General features: G+C 42.1%; 1 protein-coding gene across 5 annotated transcripts in view; it reads left to right on the forward strand.

Moving 5' to 3' along the window:
- Nucleotides 1-1004: 1004 nt before the first annotated feature.
- LOC139410554 (KH domain-containing RNA-binding protein QKI) overlaps nt 1005-19007 on the forward strand; it is a 99430-nt gene continuing 81427 nt past the window's right edge. For 4 of the 5 annotated variants that reach the window (XM_071155868.1, XM_071155854.1, XM_071155876.1 and 1 more), the window contains exon 1: nt 1033-1804. In XM_071155868.1, coding sequence (XP_071011969.1) covers nt 1663-1804 — 142 coding nt within the window. In that variant the 5' untranslated portion in view covers nt 1033-1662. Of the gene's footprint in view, nt 1805-19007 lie in introns of all 5 variants that reach the window. The other variant, XM_071155862.1, reaches the window with a different exon arrangement.

Below are 19007 nucleotides of genomic sequence, written 5' to 3' on the forward strand. Positions count from 1 at the left end.
CCAACAATCAGACATAATTTACAAAGAAAGCATTTGTGTTTAGTGAATCCGCCAGATCAAGTAGTAGGTATGACCAGGGATGTTCTCTTGATAAATGTGTGAATTGGACCATTTTCCTGTCCTGCTAACCATTCAAATTGTAACAAGTACTTTTGGGTGTCAGGGAAAATGTATGGAGTAAAAAGTACTTTCTTTTGTTTAGGAATGTAGTGAAGTAACAGTAATCAAAAATAAAAATAGTTACAAAAAAACTACTTAAGTAGTACTTTAAAGTATTTGACTTAAATAAGGATCGGCCCTGAAGCAAGGATATGCATTTTCTTGGTACCATTTGAAAGGAAACACTTTGACGTTTGTGGAAATGAGAAATGAATGTAGGAGAATATAGCACATTAGATCTGGTAAAAGATAAAACAAAGAAAAAAACAATTGTTTTTATGTATTTTTTTGTACCATCATCTTTGAAATGCAAGAGAAAGGCCATAATGTATTATTCCAGCCCAGGTGCAATTTAGATATTGGCCAATAGATGGCAGCAGTGTGTGTGCAAAGCTTTTGTCTGATCAAATGAACCATTGCATTTCTGTTCAAAATTTTGTATCAAGACTGCCCAAATGTGCCAAATTTGTTTATTAATAACTTTTCATGTTCAAAACTGTGTACTCTCCTCAAACAACAGCATGGTATTATTTCACTGCAATAGCTACTGTAAATTGGACAGTGCAGTTAGATTAACAAGAATTTAAGCTTTCTGCCAATATCAGATATGTCTATGTCCTGGGAAATGTTCTTGTTACTTACTACCTCATGCTAATCGCATTAGCCTATGTTAGCTCAACGGTCCCGCAGGGGACCCACCAATCCTGAAGAAGTTTGTACTTTACATCACTGTTCGTGCGTGTGCGCGCGTGTGTATGTGCAAGCGCATTTGTCCTCCCACACTCGGTCCCGGCGGTGCGCGCGTCCCCGATCTCGGCTGAGAGACTCCGCTGTGAAGTGTGGTCATGTGACCGGCTCGCAAAACACAGCCAGACGGTTTCAGGAGACCAAATGCCAGCTTCATTGAAAAAGCTCGGTTATCGAGAATAGAGACAGGAGGGACAGACGTTTCCAGTGTGCAGACACACACATAACAATACACAGAAAGCTCTGGGGAACTCGGGGAAAAGGACATTTTCACAGCCTCAAGAACTTCGGTAGGAGAAAGCAGAAAGAAGACCAATCGTTTCAAATATAAATCAAGGGCAGTGGACACGCGGGAGTTGATTATTCATTCCGATAACTTGTGGAATTATAAGGGTAACAAAAAAATTAAAAAACTACCTCTCCGCCATTTCATATTTGTAGTAAATTGTTCCTTTTCTTTTCTTTTTAATTGTATTTTATCACCTGTCCTCTGAAGAGCTGACAGCCAGACGGTGTAGTAGAATTGCAGTGCAGTGCGTAAAGAAACTGAACGCAGCACCAGGAGACGGAACAGCTCACTGCGTTTACCAACAAGAGACAGTGAGGAGGAGTGAGCGAGAGACAGACTGATTTTTTTTGTATTCTTGTATTTTTTATATCATATTTATTAATTTATAGCCTACGCGAACATATTTATTTTTTCCAATTGTTGGTTCTGTTTGGGTCAGATTTTTTTTCTTCTTCATTTTTTGGAATATGGTTGGGGAAATGGAATCGAAGGAGAAACCTAAGCCCACCCCAGACTATCTCATGCAGCTCATGAATGATAAGAAACTGATGAGCAGCCTTCCCAACTTCTGCGGGATTTTTAACCACCTCGAACGGCTGCTTGATGAAGGTAAACTTGGGATCAATGTGTGTGAATAGACAAGCACTCTAAATTGAGGTTACACATATGGTAGGGTATGCGCATGGATCCTACAGACCGAGTTTCTCATAGTGAAAGCGCAGTCTCCCTTCCTTTTTTTGTTTTGTTTTTACATAGGACGGCGTTGGGAGTATTTGTTGCTTTCTGTGGACTGGAATCATGAGCCATACATTTTACAGAGGCGTGAATGTGTTGACATAATTGGAAACATAGTTATAGCAATGCAGACACAACAGTAGGCTAGTTTACAGTTCTGAATTGTTGCAAATACCCTGGTTTGCATTCGTTTTACTCAAGCCTCCTAACCTTGAGGCGTTTCACTTGAAAAGTACACTGATACTTTTATTATTTTATGTTGCCATTAAAAAGAGGATTAAAAAGGTGAAACCATTTAGCCTACCTAAATATAAATACATTAAAAATATAAATATATAATCTGATTGGTGATTCACATATTCTCCAAAGAGTTATTCTAGAGTTAACCTAAACTGGATGTAGCATTTGGACTCAAATTCAAGTTAATAAGTCAGTAATGCATGAGGTGGCAGGAAAAAATGACATCTTTTTACATGTGGAAAATAGTTTTTTGAAGAAATGTTTAAATCTCTATCTGATATGGTACTTTGTCCCTACACAGCTAATATTTGAAGCAGTTGCACTGTTACCCTCACAGCACGATGAAGTGAAGAAACATTTCTCACTCAGCGCATCCAAACCGTCTTTGGCGCATGCTAATAGGCCAAAGTATATTTCTGTGTTTCCTGTACTTCTGTGTCAACAATCATCATCATGAAGTGTATATTCTAGAATCTAGATGATATAGACAATAATGTGTGGGAGTTAGAGTACTAGAGAGACTATTGGGGAATTTGGTGGATTAGGCGCCAGGGGGATGGCTCCCACTGGGTTTATCCTTCATCTTCTTCTATCTTCCATCTCTTTGGGTAGCCAACGTCTCCCCCACCCCCCCACATTCTGCTGCTATGTTTCACCATTTAAATTATTTAGGCTTACTAGACTAGTTTATAGACATCAAACTTTTGAATGGGCTCATTAGAGCGAGGTTTTATTGGAAGCGGGGAGCCTTCTGAGATTAGGACAGGGTTTTATGCTTTTCAGTTCATCTCCAGAGCATGTAATGCCGTTCACTGTGGTAACCGCCTTGCTTCGCCTCCATAGGCTATATACCAGCAATTTCAGAAATGTTTTGGTGATTTCGGAGTACGGTTTCTTTAGTATGCATGTAAAGAGAATTTGATCATTTAGTTTCTTTAGGCTGTTCTATTAGACGATTGGTTGGGGGGAAAGTGTCATCTTATCACATGAAAATTTTTAAGAACACTTAATGAAGGACTTCTAGCTGCCCATATCAAATCAACGGGTGAGGAAAACAAGTGCTTTCTGTAGGTTTTTGCTGTCTGGCATATTCATCCGGTCAGTGGAAGGTTAGGCCTATATGCTGCAGCTGATTTGGGGCTAGGCCGTGACAGGAGAAACAACACCGAATGTAGCCAAAGTTAAATAGAAGTCTGTGCATATTATTGTCAATCTGACATGTCATATGTTCATGAATCTTCATCCTTACCATTCGATGATCAGCTCAGACGAGAGACCCACGGCCTCAACCCACGTTCTTGCGGGGTCTAACCTGTCTGAATGTGCCGGTTAATCGCAGACGCACTCTCTCACGAGTTTTTGCTTTTCGCGTTGGTCTTGGTCTGAGGCATCAGTGCTTGATGGAGCTGCAGGCTGCGCTGGTGTGAGTGAGGGGCGGGTCGAAGGATGCTGGATTTGGGTGGTGCTGGAACACAGCTGTGTGTGAAGCAAGACGATCCCTTTGCACAGCACTCCCACTCATCTGGAAAGCCTTGCGTATTTATTCCACACTAAGTCACAGGACAGACTAGAAAAAGGAACATCATGTGAATACATTCCCAGAGACCATACAGATGTAGGATCTTCATTTGAGCCAGTTTGCCACAGCATGAAAATACTCCTGGAGTAACAGGAAATGGTTTATAGTTAATGGACATTTTCTTTGTAGGAGTTGATACTACGTGTGTCATTTGGGCAAATTTTAGAGTGGAAATTACACCCTTTAGAAGCCTTGTTAAACCTTGAATACACTACACATGTGCATTTCCTGCAATGCAGAAAAAGTATAATTTGTAAGTGTTGCTGTCTGTTTGTTTGTGTCTTCCTGTTAGTCTGTTCTGTATGTGACTGATAAGGTAGGTCATTATGAGTGCTGTGACGTGCAGACAGACAGAGAGATGTCTAAGTCAGTACATATACCTTCTGATCAGAGGGAGGAGGGAGACACTGGTTTCACTTCCTCTATCGAACTCAGCCCTGACTTCCAATAATACCACAGACGACATGTAGTTAAATATAGTGGAATCAGCCCCTGCCCATTCCCCTTAGCTCTTTATGTGTGTGTGTGTGTTTTATCTGATCAATAGAAATAACAGATAGTTATTCTTCAAATCAGTCATTGATTTAGCCTATATGCCACGTGCATCCACTGCATGCATACTGGTTTAGTAAGGGACATTACAGTGTTGCAGTGAAACAGTGGGTTTGATTCTGTTTGTGTGATCTGACTACACGTATGTGTCTGAGTGTCGGGTAATGTACAACAACATACAATCTGATTTTGAATAGGTAGGGCGAATTCACATATACAATATCCTCATTGCACTAGTCTGCAGCTGTGCTTTTCTGTTGCCAGTATCACCCGGGCAACGCTAAACCACTGGCTTCTGCAGACGTCAGCGCTATTCCGCCTTCTAAAGTTGGGGCTGGCGCATAAAATATCGTCTGCAGCTTGTGCTTGGCCTCAACATTGATCATACGTGACGCTCCAGGTCGGTGTTTTCTTCTCCCCTCCGTTGTGATCTGCTGTAGTGTGCGCTGAAGAATGAAACAATATAAATGGGTATGGTGATGGAGGGCTATATCTCAAGCCCACAGAGGACACGCTTTATAGGAGATAGTTGTCTGATAGCCCCAGTCCACCTGTGTGTATCGGCTGCGAGTGGCAAGTGATAATAGAGGAAGTCTGTCTGGGGAAGGGAGTGTGTGCCTGTGTGTATGTACTTACATATGTGTGTATAATCTGTCGCCTTTAACAGCCTCCTGTTATGATTTTCTATACTGAACAAAAATATAGAGTTACAGTTCATATAAGGAAATCAGTCAATCAATCAATTGACTCCTCAGCAACCCCCCTCCCCCCGACGATCCTGCAGGTGACGAAGCCGGATGTGGAGGTCCTGGGCTGGCTAGGTTACACATGGTCTGCGGCTGTGAGGCCGGTTGGATGTATTACCAAATTCTCTAAAACAACATTGGAGGTGGCTTATGGTAGATAAATTAACATTCAATTCTCTGGCAACAGCTCTGGTGGACATTCCTGCAGTCAACATGCCAATTACACACTCCCTCAAAACTTGAGACATCTGTGGTGTTGTGTGACAAAACTGCACATTTTAAAGTGGCCTTTTATTGTCCCCAGAACAAGGTGCACATGTGTAATGATAATGCTGTTTATTCAGCTTCTTGATATGCCACACCTGTCAACTGAATGGATTATCTTGGTAAAGGAGAAATGCTCACTAACAGGGATATAAACAAGTTTGTGCACACAGTTCTGGGATTTCAGGGATTTTTTTTATTTCTGCTCTTGAAACATGGGACCAACACTTTACATGTTGAGATTATATATTTTTTCAGTGTAATTTAGGTCTCACACGTGTCATAATAAAAGCTATTCAGCGTGAATTCGCTATTAGTTGGTGTTTTTCTCCAGTGACGTTCAAGTGTAAATGCCTGCTTGTGAGTCATGGTTTTAGAATGCTGATGAGGAATCTCTGCAATTCAATGTCACTCCATGAGCTCACTCTGGGTTAGGGAATTACATTGTCGTCTGTGTCAGTGTGACTGACTGGGTTTGAATCCGGGTAATCTCTGTGCCACAAGACTATGTTAGCCCTCTGAGCTATAGCCTAGGCATTAGCTCGGGGAACACAGGTGTCCAGCAAGGTAACTCATCACCGTACCCCCATTATTAATCATAGGGTGTCCTAGGCAGGCGATTACGTCCGTTTCAGTGACGTTACTACCGAACCGTGTCTAGATGTTCATGGTCAGAACGTATCAGTGACCATATGACTGAGGTAAAAGTTGTCCCGGTCGGTACTGTTCGGGTGTGTGAGATGAGTCCCCTCATCTGAGCACTGAACCCTGAGCTGTCACCTGTGAGTGATGTTCCTGTGCAGTGGCCCGGGGCAGACGACGCCGCTGAGTACTGAATGCACAAACCCAGGCCGTTGTTAGTGCAGATGAATGCTCTCAATGGACAGTCAATGCAGCCAGCCATGCAGGGCTGCTCTGCTCTGTAACAAAGGTGATGAATTGAATCACTGCTAGAGGTACTCAGGTACTCTAGTATGTTTGTCCCAGCCCCTGAAAGTCCAATACACACTCAAATGGAGGGGAGGAGAGGAGTGTTGCAGAGATACAGATGTGAGAGAGCACAGTAAGGTCAAGGCACTGATGAAGTACTTTTTTGGTGTGTGTGTTCTCCTCCCACTGGGTACTGCTACTGTATTTGTTGTTAAACCAAAATGATTTGCACACATTAACTGTCTATAAAGTGTGTGAAAGCCAGCGGTGTAAAGTACTTAAGGAAAAATACTTGAACGTACTATTTAAGTCATTTTTTATTTTTTTAACTAGGCAAGTCAGTTAAGAACAAATTCTTATTTTCAATGATGGCCTAGGAACAGTGGGTTAACTGCCTGTTCAGGGGCAGAACGACAGATTTGTACTTTGTCAGCTCAGGGGTTTGAACTTGCAACCTTCCGGTTACTAGTCCAACACTCTAACCACTAGGCTACCCTGCCGCCTGTATCTGTACTTTCCTCTACTATTTATATTTTTGACGACTTTTACTTCACTACATCACTATAGAAAATAATGTACTTTTTATCTTTTTTTCTGACACCCAAAAGTACTCGTTACATTTCAAATGCCTAGCAGGACAGGAAAATGATCAAATTCATGCATTTATCAAGAGAAAGTCCCTGGTCATCCCTACTGCCTCTGATCTGGCAGACTCACTAAACATAAATGCTTCATTTGTAAATTATGTCTGAGTGTTGGAGTGTGCCCCTGGCTATCCATCATTTTTTAAACATTTTATTATTGTGCCATCTGTTTTGCTTCATATAAAGAATATTAAAATGTTTTCTACCTTTATTTGAAACCAAATACTTTCAGACTTTAACTCAATAATGTTTTACTAGTTGACTTTCACTTTAACCTGAGACGATTTCTATTATAAGCATATCAAGGTATCTTTACTTTTACTCGAGTATGACAATTGGGTACTTTTTCCACCACTTGTGAAAACTAATTTATCCTCATTGAGTTAGTAGCTAAGTGTTATTGTCTTTTCTGTTGGTACAGACCACTAGCACCCTGGGAAATCACATTGAAGAGTGAACATGCTTTTACTAGAATGACGGTTAACAAGAAACAACCCACTTGGCACAGACGTCAATTCAATGTCTATTCCATGTTGATTCAATGTCATTTTGTTGAATTTACGTGGAAACAACATTGATTCAACCAGTGTGTGTCCAGTGGGAAGTTGACTTCCCCTGGGTAGTTAATGTTTCTCTAGCCAGACAAGAAGAAGACTAACTAGAGTTCATCAAATGTACTCAGAGTCTTAGGCAGACAGAAGCAGACTGATGTCAGCGAATGGTAATCACACACAGAGGGATGATTCCAAGGTCTCCTTTTCGCCATTAAAAGTTGTGGAAGGATGCAGTTTGATCTCAGGGCACTCTCTATATCTCTCCATAATTGTAGCTCTCTGTGTCTGCCTCTGCTTCACTGTCTCTCACTGTCTCTTTCACTCTTCTATGTCTCTCTGTCTGTCTGCCTTGACCTCTCTCTCTTGCTCGCTCGCTCGCTCTCGTTCTCTCTCTTGCATTAAGGAGTCCCAGAGAGACAAGAGAATCCTTCCAGCTCCTCTCACAATTAGACAAAGTGGTCCTATTCATCACATAATTGGAGTAATTCATTATTTCAGAAGTGAAGTGGAGTTGGTTGTGGGGGCGGGATCAAAGTTAATTTATTCAGAATTAACTTGGATCCTGTCCCTGTGTTGTGGAGTAAAGATCCCGCCTCTTACTTACGACATGCACTGCAGCATTAGGATGAACGGGGGAAAGTTCACTTAGGGATAAGTATGGTGAAGATGATGGTGAATTTTGACCTGGTTATTTGATATGGTGTGTTGTTGTCTATGCAGCAGCAAAACCTGTGATATCCCTTGTGTGTGTTTAAAAAGCACATCTTACGTATTACGTGAGTATTGAGTCTGTAGGTATCAACAGGTTAGTATGAGTACCTGAACCCAAGTGCTGGGGTAGATAGACTATCAACTTTATTTAAACAAACCTCATGCAATGATAGATCTTAGCTTTGACAGTAGCGTTCTAGGTTCAGGGGTGTGTATTTTCACCACAGGAATGAACCGGCGGTGGCGCAAAAAGGCTGGGTTTTGATGAATAAACAAGTTGTGGGTGTGTCAAGACTTGGCCCCTTACCGGCCAATCAGAACATGCTCCATGGCTAGGTGGTTGCTTCAAGTTGTGTATTTACAGTCTTTTATCCTATTTGCGTTCTCATCAGCTTGAACGTTAGTCCGTTATAGCCTAGTTCGCCCCATATTTGCTAAATATGTTGAACATGTTTATAGTCCACATTGTTGTGCATTGAGGACGTCGTCCCCACAGTGACAGTACGTACATACCCCAACCAGAAGCCATGGATTACAGGCAACATTCGCACTGAGCTAAAGGGTAGAGCTGCCACTTTCAAGGTGCGGGACTCTAACCCGGAAGCTTACAAGAAATCACGCTATGCCCTGCGACGAACCATCAAACAGGCAAAGCATCAATACAGGGCTAAGATTGACACCGGCTCCGACGCTCGTCTTATGTGGCAGGGCTTGCAAACTATTACAGACTACAAAGGGAAGCACAGCCACGAGCTGCCCAGTGACATGAGCCTACCAGACGAGCTAAATCACTTCTATGCAAGCAACACTGAGGCATGCATGAGAGCATCAGCTGTTCCGGACGACTGTGTGATCACGCTCTCCGTAGCCGACATGAGCAAGACCTTTAAACAGGTCAACATACACAAGGCTGCGGGGCCAGACGGATTACCAGGATGTGTGCTCCGGGCATGTGCTGACCAACTGGCAGGTGTCTTCATTGACATTTTCAACATGTCCCTGATTGAGTCTGTAATACCAACATGCTTCAAGCAGAACACCATAGACCCTGTGCCCAAGAACACAAAGGCAAACTGCCTAAATGACTACAGACCCGTAGCACTCACGTCCGTAACCATGAAGTGCTTTGAAAGGCTGGTCATGGCTCACATCAACACCATTATCCCAGAAACACTAGACCCACTCCAATTTGCATATTGCCCAAACAGATCCACAGATGATTCAATCTCTATTGCACTCCACACCTCCCTTTCCCACCTGGACAAAAGGAACACCTATGTGAGAATGCTGTTCATTGACTACAGCTCAGTGTTCAACACCATAGTTACCCTCAAAGCTCATCACTAAGCGAAGGATCCTGGAACTAAACACCTCCCTCTGCAACTGGATGCTGGACTTCCTGACAGGCCGCCCCCAGGTGGTGAGGGTAGGTAGCAACACATCTGCCACACTGATCCTCAACACTGTTGCTCACCAGGGGTGCGTGCTCAGTCCCCTCCTGTACTCCCTGTTCACCCACGACTGCATGGCCAGGCACTACTCCAACACCATCATTACGTTTGCTGACGACACAACAGTGGCAGGCCTGATCACTGACAACGACGAGAAAGCCTATAGGGAGGAGGTCAGAGACCTGGCCGGGTGGTGCCAGAATAACAACCTATCCCTCAACGTAACCAAGACTAAGGAGATGATTGTGGAGCACCGAGCACGTCCCCATTCTCATCGACGGGGCTGTAGTGGAGCAGGTTGAGAGCTTCAAATTCCTTGGTGTCCACGTCAACAACAAACTAGATCGGTCCAAACACACCAAGACACGCACACACACACACACACATACACATACCTTTTTTTTTCGCACCATTGGTTAAAGCCTGTAAGTAAGCATTTCACTGTAAGGTACACCTGTTGTATTTGTGGCACGTGACAAATAAACTTGTATTTGTTTTGTAAATGCATTGTTTCAATATGGAAATGCATTGTTAAACATAGGCTATAGAATTAATACTGATATAGGGGCTAGGCCTACTGTAAATTGCAGTCTGGACATGGACATGCCAAACGTAGTCAATAAGCAAGATTAAATTCACTAGGCTATTGATGAATCAAATCTAATAAAATGATATTTGTCACATGCGCTGAATACAACAGGTATAGATAGACCTTACTGTGAAATGCTTACTTACAAGTCCTTAACCAACAATGCAGTTTTAAGGAAATAGAGTTAAGAAAAAAATTGAAATGTTAAATAAGTAACACATTAAAATAAAAATAATGAGGCTATATACAGGGGGTCAATGTGCGAGGGTACAGGTTAGTCGAGGTAATTTATCCATGTAGGTAGGGGTAAAGTGACTATGCATAGATAATAAACGGCGAGTAGCAGCAGTGTAAAAACAATGCAAATAGTCCAGGTGGCCATTTGATTAATTGTTCAGCCGTCTTATGGCTTGGGGGTAGAAGCTGTTCAGGAGCCTTTTGCACCTAGACTTGGTGCTCCGGTGCTGCTTGCCGTGCGGTAGCAGAGAGAACAGTCTATGACTAGCGTGGATGAGGACTTTGACTGGAGTCTTAGACAATTATTTGGGCCTTCGTCTGACAACGCTTAGTATATAGGTCCTGGATGGGAGGAAACTTGGCCCCAGTGATGTACTGGGTCGTACGCACTACCCTCTGTAGCGCCTTACGGTCAGATGCCGAGCAGTTGCCATACCAGGCGGGGATGCAACTGATCAGGATGCTCTCAAAGGTGCAGCTGTATAACTTTTTGAGGATCTGGGGACCCATGCCTAATCTTTTTAGTCTCCTGAGGGGGATAAGGTGTTGTCGTGACCTCTTCACGACTTTCTTGGTGTGTTTCTACCATGATAGTTTGTTAGTGATGTGGACACCAAGGAACATGAAGCTCTCGACCCGCTCCACTACAGCCCCGTCGTTAAGGCCCAAAAAGAATGATTAATTCTAATCAAATCATAATAAAAACTTAACAACAACTTGTTTTAAATAGGCAATGTCTATATACAGTTACAGGTACCATAATTGCTCCCCTTGGGTGTATAATACAGACAAGGCAACTTAGACTATGTAGAGTTTTACGCACATCCAAACTTTTGACAGGAGCTGGATAAAGATCCAATATAAAGAGAAAGGAGGCATGTCCACTCACCGTTATACAGCTCGCAAATGTCATGTTTTATAATCATCATGGAACCATCTGACAGATCATATTTACACTTCTCCAGAAATAGCAGGAGAAATCACAATACATTCAAGCCATGTACGTTCTCACCATAAACCCATGGACGGTGAATCTTTCTCCTAAGTTAGTTTTTTTAATCAAATTAAACGACAAACAATCAATCTGATTTTTAAACCAACAACAATATTTCTAAATAGGACCGGGTCAGAAGCATGATGTCATAAATTGCATCTCTCGTTCCATGAGCATAAGGCAATGTGTGCACACTTAGTCCTAAGGGCTCTTCAGCAGGAGGCATGAATGCTTGTCCTATCCATTGAATAGAGTTAATTTAATATTATAAACTGGGTGGTTCAAGCCCTGAATGCTGATTGGCTGACCGTATACCACGGGTATGACAAAGCATTTATTTTGACGGCTCTAATTACGTTGGTAACCAGTTTATAATAGCACCTCGGATGTTTGTGGTATATGGCCAATATACCACAGCTAAGGGCTGTATCCAGACACCCCCTCTTGCCTTATTGCTTAAGTATACACTAACCCTACACTAACCCTACAAAAGGCTTAGTTATAAAATACCTGTAGCCAATCTAGTTATTTTTTTATTGGCTTCAACTTGGAAATATTCGTCTACACACATTGCATTCACATTTTGAAAATGTACTGCATGTTCAAGCCATGGACAATTGGACATTGCCCAAGAGCTATAATTAGATTAGCCTACCATCGCCTGATATGGCCTATTAGTGACTTTGCCACGTAAAAGGTAAACAAACGAAAGAGCTAGGCTACAAGCGGATTCAGCACCAAGGACAGAGATCGGAATTCAGGCAATTTGACAGTTAGGTCCAACTGATGAAAGTGGAAGGTGTAATCTATCAACAAAATAATGGATCAAGGAGAACCAATAAACAGTCTTATAATAACTGTATGTTCCTAAACAGACTTCCACATGGATCTAATTAGTCCAAACCTTTCACAGAAGCTGCATGGACAAAAATATTGTCCAATAAAAAGAAAAAAATGGAATGTCAGTTGACTGTTTTGCTGCTCGTGATATTTGAATGAAACATTGGTCATATGTTACTGATTAGGCTGCTCTGCTGGCTAAATCGATTCCGTAACCGATTGCGTTGCCGCTAAGATCCGCTTTTGGTGAGTCTTAAATATCACCAGCAGCGCTGCCTGTCATTGGCACGTTGGTACACCTTTTTAAGGACACACCTCAAATATTTCCACCCCTCCCACCTCACCTCAAGCGAGCTGATGTAAGGCAGGTCAATTACAAAGCGCTCGCTTTTACAAGACAAAATTGCGTAAGACCGCGCATTTGACCCTAGCGCCGCCGCCTTAACAAAGTCACATTTTCCAGGCCGAAAATAGAGCCCTATATATGTTAATGTGATCTATGAGAATGCACGATAGCTATGTATGTTAACAATGTATAATAACGGCCCGTCATAGACGCTCCGTCAAGTGAAGCGATAGAGGCTTTCCCTCATCCTTTTAATATGATCCTTCTCTTCTGTCTGAGGCCAACTGAAGAGGGCTGACATTCAAAAGGAAATGAGCTAAGAGGCTCTCTCCCTAACCCCGCCAACCCCCACTCCAACCACCCATTGCCCCCCTTAGCACCTTGGACTGAGATGTATCCACAACAGCCAAAGGTCACGGGGTCAACGTGCTATTAGCTTAGTCAAGAGAGTAAACAGTCAACCTCACGAGACAATCAATCACGGTTTTTATTCACTCTATTCTTTAGAGTCGACCGCGACGGCTCTATTAACCACGCTCTTTATTATTCCGTATCATTTCGCTGTGCTTCCTGCGATAGCACCATTATGAGTGAATACATCAGTGTCTACTTCTATAATGCATTCACATTTCTCATTTTAAAAGCACTCTCTGTAATTGAAACCCTTTTCCGCCACAGAACGCTGAGTAAGTAAGTCATTGGCAGGGTTACAGTATTACGGCTGTGTGGGGGGGAGGGGGGGGGAGGTTGAGGTTGAGGGGTAGGCACGAATAAAAGCATGTGAAGAGAATGGATGAAACCTATTGATTGAGACATGAAAAAGCTGAAATGCCCAGGCAACGAGTGACCTAATTTTTATCAATAGGTTTTGCTCTCACATCGTTTATCATCCTCTTGCTGCTTCTGCTTCCCCTCAGATGTATTGAAGCCATTCAGGTCATTATTCTCAAGGAAGTCACATCTTAGGGCAGTGGTATTCACATTTTTTCAGTGGGGACCCCATTTTTTTCTGACAGAATTTCTTGGGACCCCATTTAACAACCTAACCTTCAATTCATTCATCAAAATGAAACCAATAAAATACATTATATCAATAAGGTTGTATTTTTTGAATGATATTTTTCAAAAACCCATACAATAATCTGTACTCTTCATTTTTTTGTTCCTAAAATAATTAATATATATATTATTATATATATATATAATAAGCTTGGTCGCAAATGGGTCTTCCAAATCTACAATGACCCCAAGCAGGCTTCCAAAGTTGTGGCAAAATGGCTTAAGGACAATAAAGTCACGGTTTTGGAGTGGCCATCACAAAGCCCCGACCTCAATCCCATAGAAAATTTGTGGGCAGAACTGAAAAAGCGTGTGCAAGCAAGGAGGCCTACAAACCTGACTCAGTTACACCAGCTCTGTCAGGAGGAATGGGCCAAAATGCACCCAACTTATTGTGGGAAGCTGGTGGAAGGCTACCTGAAACGTTTGACATAAGTTAAACAATTTAAAGGCAACGCTACCAAATACTAATTGAGTGTATGTAAACTTCAGACCAGCTGGGAATGTGATGAAAGAAATAAAAGCTGAAATAAATCATTCTCTCTGCTATTATTCTGACTTTTCGCATTCTTAAAATAAAGTGCTGATAAAGTACTGACCTAAGACAGGGCATTTTTACTAGGAAAAATGTCAGGAATTGTGAAAAAACTGAGTTTAAATGTATTTGGCTAAGGTGTATGTAAACTTCCGACTTCAACAATATATACAGTGCCTTGCGAAAGTATTCGGCCCCCTTGAACTTTGCGACCTTTTGCCACATTTCAGGCTTCAAACATAAAGATATAAAACTGTATTTTTTTGTGAAGAATCAACAACAAGTGGGACACAATCATGAAGTGGAACGACATTTATTGAATATTTCAAACTTTTTTAACAAATCAAAAACTGAAAAATTGGGCGTGCAAAATTATTCAGCCCCCTTAAGTTAATACTTTGTAGCGCCACCTTTTGCTGCGATTACAGCTGTAAGTCGCTTGGGGTATGTCTCTATCAGTTTTGCACATCGAGAGACTGACATTTTTTCCCATTCCTCCTTGCAAAACAGCTCGAGCTCAGTGAGGTTGGATGGAGAGCATTTGTGAACAGCAGTTTTCAGTTCTTTCCACAGATTCTCGATTGGATTCAGGTCTGGACTTTGACTTGGCCATTCTAACACCTGGATATGTTTATTTTTGAACCATTCCATTGTAGATTTTGCTTTATGTTTTGGATCATTGTCTTGTTGGAAGACAAATCTCCGTCCCAGTCTCAGGTCTTTTGCAGACTCCATCAGGTTTTCTTCCAGAATGGTCCTGTATTTGGCTCCATCCATCTTACCATCAATTTTAACCATCTTCCCTGTCGCTGCTGAAGAAAAGCAGGCCCAAACCATGATGCTACCACCACCATGTTTGACAGTGGGGATGGTGTGTTCAGCTGTGTTGCTTTTACGCCAAACATAACGTTTTGCATTGTTGCCAAAAAGTTCAATTTTGGTTTCATCTGACCAGAGCACCTTCTTCCACATGTTTGGTGTGTCTCCCAGGTGGCTTGTGGCAAACTTTAAACAACACTTTTTATGGATATCTTTAAGAAATGGCTTTCTTCTTGCCACTCTTCCATAAAGGCCAGATTTGTGCAATATACGACTGATTGTTGTCCTATGGACAGAGTCTCCCACCTCAGCTGTAGATGTCTGCAGTTCATCCAGAGTGATCATGGGCCTCTTGGCTGCATCTCTGATCAGTCTTCTCCTTGTATGAGCTAAAAGTTTAGAGGGACGGCCAGGTCTTGGTAGATTTGCAGTGGTCTGATACTCCTTCCATTTCAATATTATCGCTTGCACAGTGCTCCTTGGGATGTTTAAAGCTTGGGAAATCTTTTTGTATCCAAATCCGGCGTTAGACTTCTTCACAACAGTATCTCGGACCTGCCTGGTGTGTTCCTTGTTCTTCATGATGCTCTCTGCGCTTTTAACGGACCTCTGAGACTATCACAGTGCAGGTGCATTTATACGGAGACTTGATTACACACAGGTGGATTGTATTTATCATCATTAGTCATTTAGGTCAACATTGGATCATTCAGAGATCCTCACTGAACTTCTGGAGAGAGTTTGCTGCACTGAAAGTAAAGGGGCTGAATAATTTTGCACGCCCAATTTTTCAGTTTTTGATTTGTTAAAAAAGTTTGAAATATCCAATAAATGTCGTTCCACTTCATGATTGTGTCCCACTTGTTGTTGATTCTTCACAAAAAAATACAGTTTTATATCTTTATGTTTGAAGCCTGAAATGTGGCAAAAGGTCGCAAAGTTCAAGGGGGCCGAATACTTTCGCAAGGCACTGTATATATATTCAGTTGAAATCCTCAGTACCCCCTCCCCCACGACTTCGAATACCACTGTCCTAGAGGTTTAAGGTTGACATCTTAATCTGTAAATCATATTATATTGTGTGTGTGAGTGCTCTTGTGTGCCCTCTGGGTCTGCTTTAGCCAAATTAGGGCTCGCGTCTACCCTTTCTCTCAAATCACAGCACATATGTTGGATTGGACCACCTGTTTAGATACTGCAATGTTAATTACCCCACTGTAATTAATTTAAAAAGCTAACAAAGTACAGCGCTGCAGTGAAAGCTTTTAGCGTCCTGTACAACTGTGAATGCTTCAAACCTTCAAGAGGGCATGTCTGCTATGTCAGTCTCTCTGACCACAGGCTATTTTTCTTCCACTTCTCAGTACAAAGTTAACGCTTCAACACTTTCTGGGATTGTTGTTTGCTTGGGTAACCTAAACGATTGATGTGTTTTCCCTCTGTCAGCAGCTCCAAGTTCAAGGTGTAGTAGGAGATACCTTTTATAATGGAATCTAACCTCTTTCTGAGGCGATTTTCAAATGTTCTGAGCTGAGGCGATTTTCAAATGTTCTGGGCCGGTGCCCAAGCCTCGCCCTAAAGGACATTCAAAGGTATTCACCTAATGAACCATCTATTCGACCCCCCCGGTTTAATGCTGATAAAGAGAATCGAGACCCGGCTGTGAAAAATGAGCAATCTTTGACCTCAATTATCCCGGCTCACTAACGGCTCAAAGGACCGATGGAGTATTCTCTACTCCTCTTCTGAAGGTGGATTATAAATGTTTTATGTTTCAGCTGCGAGATGTCAGATTAGTTGAAATACTGTAGGTCTATCTTTAGTTGAAATACTGTAGGCCTATCTTTAGTTGAAATATTGAGGTTGAGACGTGTGAAATATATCTTTGGATTAGTTAAGATGAGTTATGATACTGCTTGCAACATGGGATTTCTGTGCTCCAAAATGTTATTCGTCCTACACTAAAACGTTTTATTTTGGCTCAGAATTTTTTTTTGTGGTTTTGCTTTCTGAGGGCTGAAAATGTTTTGTCAATCATTTTCGGAGCTGCAATCCTCCGTCCGACCTCCCTTGCCCTAAACATGTGACATCTGCAGCCACGCATTCACAAGCATTAAACCATTAACTCTTTAACCGTATGTCTTGTGACGGCACAACCCAATTATGTCAACCCAAACCAAAGCATGCAGAGCAGCACAGGAATGTTCCATCAGTGTTTTGCTGTTCTTCCAGAAATGAAATCACTGAGTGCAGTTTGTACGTCATGTTTTGTCTTAGACTAAAATACGCTGAAACAAAGCTATCAGTCTCTCCTTGTCTCATAGTGTTTCACAGTGTCCTAGCTAAATGTGACCAAGGGTCAGCATAACTGCCTACTAATGTTTGTCCAGTCCTATACAGCCATAGTTGTACATTTACCAAATTTGGTTCAGTACCTCAGTCGCATGTTCAGTATCTCTGTGACTTGCATTAGCTCAGTATCTGTGTCTCTTAAGTGTCTCACATTAGATCAGTGTTTATCCATGTCTCATATCATCACGTTGTCTCACTCTATCGCAGTGCCTCTCATTGTCTCACGTTGTCTCACTCTAGTTCAGTGTCTCTCATTCTCTCACATTGTCTCACTCTAGTTCAGTGTCTCTCATTGTCTCACGTTGTCTCACTCTAGTTCAGTGTCTCTCATTGTCTCATGCTGTCTCACTCTAGTTCAGTGTCTCTCATTCTCTCACGTTGTCTAACTCTAGTTCAGTGTCTCACGTTGTCTCACTCTAGTTCAGTGTCTCTCATTGTCTCACGTTGTCTCACTCTAGTTCAGTGTCTCTCATTGTCTCACATTGTCTCACACTAGTTCAGTGTCTCTCATTGTCTCATGTTGTCTCACTCTAGTTCAGTGTCTCTCATTGTCTCACGTTGTCTCACTCTAATTCAGTGTCTCTCATTGTCTCACATTGTCTCACTCTAGTTCAGTGTCTCTCATTGTCTCACGTTGTCTCACTCTAGTTCAGTGTCTCTCATTCTCTCACGTTGTCTCACTCTAATTCAGTGTCTCTCATTCTCTCACGTTGTTTCACTCTAGTTCAGTGTCTCTCATTGTCTCACGTTGTCTCACTCTAGTTCATTGTCTCACATTGTCTCACTCTAGTTCAGTGTCTCTCATTGTCTCACGTTGTCTCACTCTAGTTCAGTGCCTCTCATTCTCTCACGTTCTCTCACTCTAGTTCAGTGTCTCTCATTCTCTCATGTTGTCTCACTCTAGTTCAGTGTCTCTCATTGTCTCACGTTGTCTCACTCTAGTTCAGTGTCTCTCATTGTCTCACATTGTCTCACACTAGTTCAGTGTCTCTCATTGTCTCATGTTGTCTCACTCTAGTTCAGTGTCTCTCATTGTCTCACGTTGTCTCACTCTAATTCAGTGTCTCTCATTGTCTCACATTGTCTCACTCTAGTTCAGTGTCTCTCATTGTCTCACGTTGTCTCACTCTAGTTCAGTGTCTCTCATTCTCTCACGTTGTCTCACTCTAATTCAGTGTCTCTCATTCTCTCACGTTGTTTCACTCTAGTTCAGTGTCTCTCATTGTCTCACGTTGTCTCACTCTAGTTCAGTGTCTCTCATTCTCTCACGTTCTCTCACTCTAGTTCAGTGTCTCTCATTCTCTCATGTTGTCTCACTCTAGTTCAGTGTCTCTCATTCTCTCACGTTGTCTCACTATAGTTCAGTGTCTCTCATTCTCTCACGTTGTCTCACTCTAGTTCAGTGTCTCTCATTGTCTCACGTTGTCTCACTCTAGTTCATTGTCTCACATTGTCTCACTCTAGTTCAGTGTCTCTCATTGTCTCACGTTGTCTCACTCTAGTTCAGTGTCTCTCATTCTCTCACGTTCTCTCACTCTAGTTCAGTGTCTCTCATTCTCTCATGTTGTCTCACTCTAGTTCAGTGTCTCTCATTCTCTCACGTTGTCTCACTATAGTTCAGTGTCTCTCATTCTC

Source organism: Oncorhynchus clarkii, chromosome 1, assembly GCF_045791955.1.
Source record: "Oncorhynchus clarkii lewisi isolate Uvic-CL-2024 chromosome 1, UVic_Ocla_1.0, whole genome shotgun sequence".
In the NCBI taxonomy this organism is placed as follows: Eukaryota; Metazoa; Chordata; class Actinopteri; order Salmoniformes; family Salmonidae; genus Oncorhynchus; species Oncorhynchus clarkii.